This window comes from Hippichthys cyanospilos, chromosome 5 (assembly GCF_059441005.1).
Source record: "Hippichthys cyanospilos isolate Australia breed blue-spotted pipefish chromosome 5, RoL_Hcya_1.0, whole genome shotgun sequence".
In the NCBI taxonomy this organism is placed as follows: domain Eukaryota; kingdom Metazoa; phylum Chordata; class Actinopteri; order Syngnathiformes; family Syngnathidae; genus Hippichthys; species Hippichthys cyanospilos.
In genome coordinates, this window is record NC_142373.1 from 11,898,293 (window position 1) to 11,904,292 (window position 6,000).

Below are 6,000 nucleotides of genomic sequence, written 5' to 3' on the forward strand. Positions count from 1 at the left end.
TTTCAAAATAAAATAATTTACAAGAATTCCAAAATCATCCAGATTGTTTATGATAGACTCAAAATTAAAATCCAAGATCCACCTCACAACGGAAGCAACCAGCTTGTAAGTAGTGGCCCTTCACAATAAAGGTAGAAACCACCTGCCTCTACATGTGACTAAAATGAAAGAAAAATATCAATCTTACATATGGCAGCTCTTTAATACTTCAAATCAAAGCATAACATCCAGATTCTACATAAAGGCTTTCAAATTAAACACAAGAATCCAAAAACCAGCTCGCACATGCTGGATTTCCACAATAAAAGTCCATGATCCACCACACGACATCTAACTTGTACATGGTGACTTTCACAATGAGTCAAGCAAAATAGCTGGTGTCATGAAGGCCACTTTCAAAATAATAGTAATTCGCGAAAGCTTGTACAGTGAGTGAAATTTCACAATAAATGTCGGGAGCAACCGCAACATTCAGCTCAGACTTGGTGTGTTTCACAATAAAAGTTTTCACATCTTGAGTTGTAGCTGATCAGAGGATATTCGCCTAATGACCCCCGAGGCTGTTTGTTTTTGCGTTCGCTCGGCTCTGGCAGAGTCACTCCTAAATTACGGCCGCACGTCTCTCTCGCTTTCTCAAAATTCTCGGCCGTCCGGTGAAAATGGAAAAAGAGGACAAGATAGCGGCTGCGGCTCGAGGAAGCTGAAGAGATAAGACGGATGCGGCAGCGGTGATCTCAAAACGAGATCGTTCCGAAAAAACATTGGCTGGACCACTTAGAAGACTTAAGATTTTTTTTCTCGGCTACGCTCTAGCTAACATTATTATTTGTCATAAAAAGAATCCTAGAATTTTTTATGAAAAGAAAATATGGAATCCGAGACACTTTGGATAGCTTCTAGTAATTAGCATATTGGTAAAGGTTTCTAGGTGGACCACTTAAAAGACTTAAAAGATTTTTTTTCTAGGCTAGGCTCTAGCTAGCATTATTATTTGTCATTAAAATAACCCTAGACTTTTTTTTTAATAGAATATTGAATCCAAGACACTTTGGATAGCTTCTAGTAATTAGCATATTGGTAAAGGTTTCTAGGTGGACCACTTAGAAGACTTAAAAGATTTTTTTTCTAGGCTAGGCTCTAGCTAGCATTATTATTTGTCATTAAAAGAATCCTAGACTCTTTTTTTTTTAATAGAATATTGAATCCAAGACACTTTGGATAGCTTCTAGTAATTAGCATATTGGTAAAGGTTTCTAGGTGGACCACTTAAAAGACTTAAAAGATTTTTTTTCTAGGCTAGGCTCTAGCTAGCATTATTATTTGTCATTAAAATAACCCTAGACTTTTTTTTTAATAGAATATTGAATCCAAGACACTTTGGATAGCTTCTAGTAATTAGCATATTGGTAAAGGTTTCTAGGTGGACCACTTAGAAGACTTAAAAGATTTTTTTTCTAGGCTAGGCTCTAGCTAGCATTATTATTTGTCATTAAAAGAATCCTAGACTTTTTTTTAATAGAATATTGAATCCAAGACACTTTGGATAGCTTCTAGTAATTAGCATATTGGTAAAGGTTTCTAGGTGGACCACTTAGAAGACTTAAAAGATTTTTTTTCTAGGCTAGGCTCTAGCTAGCATTATTATTTGTCATTAAAAGAATCCTAGACTCTTTTTTTTTTTAATAGAATATTGAATCCAAGACACTTTGGATAGCTTCTAGTAATTAGCATATCGGTAAAGGTTTCTAGGTGGTAATTATAGTAATCAAGTGATCATCAGATTTATAAGGATTAGTGTTCTATGTTACAAAAAATAACGTATATGTGATGGAAGCCATTTAAACTCACTGGTGATAAAGTCATGCTAGCATGTATCTAGGGCAGTGAGCTACAAATTGACTACATCAAGAATGCAGCAGTTTTTTGTTTTTTATTTTGGTACGTCCAAATCCCAATGATTGGAAATCGGGCCAGATGAAAGGAGGAAAAGGTCGGGGTTTAGAAAAAAAATGATGTATTTATTTTTTTATTTACGGTAGTTTCGTTTTTAAGCGCTAGACAAGATTGCAGCACAGATTACTGCAGAAAGAAAATAAAGTGAAAGAGAACAGCCAATGGGGGAGCGTTAAAATGCTTGGTTAAAACTACTGCTTTACTACCCATAGAAAAGTGTTTTTTTTTTTGTTTGTTTTAAATATATTAATCGGGACTCGTATTGACAGGCTTTCCCGCAATAACAATCCAAACATTTGTCTTTCCTCCTCACATGCCTCGCGTTTAGCTTTAGCATGCTAATGCAGGGCGTTGTAACGAAATCCAGGATTTATGGGATTGACTTCCTCTCTGACTACCCGGTTTGAAAGACTTTGGGATTGTTCAAAGCGGCCAAGAAGTAAAAAAAAGCTCTGCAGTGGCAAAAAAAAAAAACTACAAAAAAAAAAACACACCCACACAGCATTAAAACAAAAGCGGGATAAAACATTGACTTTGATTGAAGGACAGCGTTAGCCGTGTTAGCGTCGATAGCTGTCGATGAGGTTATATATTATATATTATATATATATATATATATATAGGTTGTATATAGAGTTATTAGAAGGTATCAACAAGCCGATCTTTCAAATCGTCTTCTCCGCGTTCACCTTTCCGACTTGAAGCCGCTAGTCCCGCCGCGGCCTCCCTAGCCGGATGATTGATGGCCCGCAAACGCTCGGGCGGCAGCTCCGATTAGGGCCGCCTCGGTAATCAAGACTGAAGATGGAAGAACGCCGCCTCGCGCTTTGTTGTTTTGGTTTTTTTGTTCCCCCTCCCGTTTTTATTACCCGAGTGCTCGGTTCGCAAGGTGATGCAAAGCGTTGTTGTATTCGCCGCGCGGAGACGCGACGGAGCAGAGTGCAAATTAGATTAATAAAAAGTCGAGCGGCAGGCGGGAATCTGCGTAAATGGAAAAAGAACGGCAAAATAAATATCTTGGTTTGTTTCTGCTCAATCCTCTCGGGGGTTTGCTGTGATTTGGGAGCAAAACAGAGCGTGAAGACGTGAGCAGTTATTCACCGGATTACTTTTGCCGCTCTTTTTCTCCAAAGGTGGCATTAAAGCAAGCGCCGCCTTCTCCCTTTTCAATCCCGAGAGGAAGATCCGCTTCATCTTTACGGATATTGTTGTATGCGGCGGGAAAAGAAAAGGTGTGAAGATTATCTACTCACTAACAAACTCGCAGGCTGCAAAAGCAGAGCCCTGAGAGTCACAAAAAAGACGAGCAATCACTCGAAAGTAAATTTTCTCCCGGCTTGCCTAGAAACATAATTAAAAGACAAAGTTTGCCCTATTAAGGTGCAACAAGCACCGCGAGATGCTATCTGTTGACTGACTGTCACTGCATACGTCAAATGTGAGAAAAATGCGTGTGCTGCCTAAAATCATGACCAAAAGATGGACTACGTGACAAAATCCAGTTAGAGGTCAATGCAGGCGTGCACATAAGTGGTAGAAATCACTGAAGCACAACATCGCTTGCTTCTCCGCGCGCATTTGCTTACCTTCCTGCTTTCATGACCTGAGTTGAACAAATGTTTTTTTTTTTTCTTTCTGAAAAGTGGCTCCAAAATGCGCCGCTGCTTGAAGCCCACTTAAATGTGGTTCACGTCCGTTCACGTCCTCAGCAAGCAGACAAAACCGATGCGTCACTTCGTTGCGTGCAATATTTTTCCTGTTTGGTGCTTTCTGGGATTTTCTGGAGCAGATCTTTCAAGTCCCGCATAAAGTTGGTGGACCGCGGTGCAACGGCGTAGCCAAAACGCGGCACAGTGCAGCGGATTTGCAAATGTGGGACCACTGTCGTTCATTAATATGCACGACGCAGGATGTTGAATTCACGGGTATAATTTTCTCCCCGCCTTTCATAAAGCTAAGCACCCACATTCCATGTCTTCCTATTCTGAGGATATTTGTTTGTTTACTGAAGCGGCTAGGACTGCCTGTCGAAGCTGCATATCATTCTCGCGAGGGTGTGAAGGAGAATAGTTTACGTTTTTTTTTTTACGTTATTCTAATAGTTTAGAATAGTCAAGTGCCGCCTTGAAACACGAACAAAAATGATGTCCACAACTGGAGAAATCAGGTGACTTGGGTGCAAAATAAAAAGTGATCAGGACATCCCGATTCACAACCCAAACAATAACGATTCATTTTTTTTCACTTTTATTTACCCGCTACTGGATTGTAACATTATTCGAAAAGTCTATTTACTCAAGCTCCGCCTAGAAACTAGCTAAAAAAAAAGGTAAGCCAACACCATGGTCACCATGGTAACCTATCTCCAGATCTGTCATGATTGAGGTCAGACAGACGAGCCGGATGAGAAAACAAAAGACGGGAACCATTCACAGAAAATCGGAAATGGGTGCTGACCGAGGTTATGATGATACATTTTTGCTAGGCAGCGCTCTGCCAACAATCATCGGTGGATTTTCGGATTTTTAAAGAACAACGACATTTTTCTCTGGGGTACAATGAGCCTTTGCTACTTTGACCCAAAAGTGCATCAAAAGTCACAAACATTGCGGATTTCCAACGAGGGAATACTGCGTATACGTTTTTTGGTTTGTTTATTTTTTTTGGGGGGTGCCAGAAGTGTGATTACGCAACATCCAAAACAAACACAACAGTTTGAGCGTGTTTGCTCGCATACTGTTGGCTTCATTTCACTGCTGCTATGTTTCTGCCGCACTGAAGTGATGCCAAAATCGACACAAAAGAATCCATATATATATATATATAAAAACATCTATTTTGTTAACATCGTCTAACCTTGCACGGACACTTTGGGATGTTCTTTCTTGAAGCACTCGGGCTGATTGGGCGGCTGGAAAAGCGACATTGTCGGGTTTACCACCGAAGCGTTGGGATGAGCCGCCGCCGTCGACGGGACAAGGAGGAGCCTCAACAGGAGGAGGCCGGCCATGGCCGTTGTCATGGTGACGACCTCTCCTTTACCCGCCAAGTGGGATGCAGCTGCAGAGAAAAAAAGACATTTACAAAACTTCAATTAGAATTTAAAAAAAAAAAAAGAAAACTTCAAATACGCAATCTGACGAATCGTTAGCGCAAAAAAAAGTGACAGCAAACACGTGACGTTACTTCAGCAAAGCGTTTACTTGCAATCCACTTAAAGTTGAGTAAGCGCTGCTCCCCGTGGAGTTTTCCTCACTAATGCCTCCATCAATACAAAATTATTAGCGCGGTTGAGCCACAAATTGAGCAAGCCCCCAAAAATGCCGCGTCTGAAAATCAATAAAAGCTTCTCATTATTTCTGCTGCTGCTGAAATACTTCAAGTACAGTGCACTTGTCCGGGAGGCATTAAGGGAAAAGTCATCAAATTTTACCACTATGCTATGCCTACACACAATCATAAAAAAAAAGAAAACGGTCCATAATGTATGTCACATATTTCACTTGGATACATTTGGCTACATTTTGCCAACAAGTCATGAATTCAGTTTTCTCGATGATTCATCCAACTTTTTCTCCAGTGCCGCACAATGATAAAAACGAAACATTTTCACAATTTCAAATCGCCCGTCCGTCTTGTCGGCTCGTTTTAAAATTTGCCGAGCAATCCAATCCCCAAAAATCTAAATGACCCTATGAAAATCTCAGACAACTGTTCTGGTCCCAAACAACAAACGAGTTAAAAATGAGCTCCGGGCCGCTCGTAGCTTTAAGTGTCCGTTACATCGTCAAGGTAACCAGCTGATCAGTCGTCCTTTTTTATTTTAAGAAAAATCAATCTAAGTCCAGATGGCAGCCTCTAAATCAGAAGTCGCAGCCTCTCACGGCGGCTGCCGGCGCGTCGCCATGGCAACGCGTCGCCATCCGGGTCGAGAGCGCGCGAGCGCTCGGGCAGTCTGTTTGGATGGCGACGGGCCCGATGAGCTTCCGAAGCGAACGGTTGAAGCGAACATGTGCGCTGTGAGAATTTTTTTCGATTTGAAAGTCA

General features: G+C 40.9%; 1 protein-coding gene across 3 annotated transcripts in view; it reads right to left on the reverse strand.

The window, feature by feature from the left end:
• Positions 1-6,000, reverse strand: part of sema5ba (sema domain, seven thrombospondin repeats (type 1 and type 1-like), transmembrane domain (TM) and short cytoplasmic domain, (semaphorin) 5Ba) — an 81,869-nt gene that overhangs the window by 46,859 nt on the left and 29,010 nt on the right. For all 3 annotated transcript variants that reach the window (XM_088415248.1, XM_088415247.1, XM_088415246.1), the window contains exon 2: positions 4,810-5,013. In XM_088415248.1, the coding sequence (XP_088271374.1) occupies positions 4,810-4,975 (166 nt within the window). In that variant the 5' untranslated portion in view covers positions 4,976-5,013. The remainder of the gene's footprint in view (positions 1-4,809; positions 5,014-6,000) is intronic.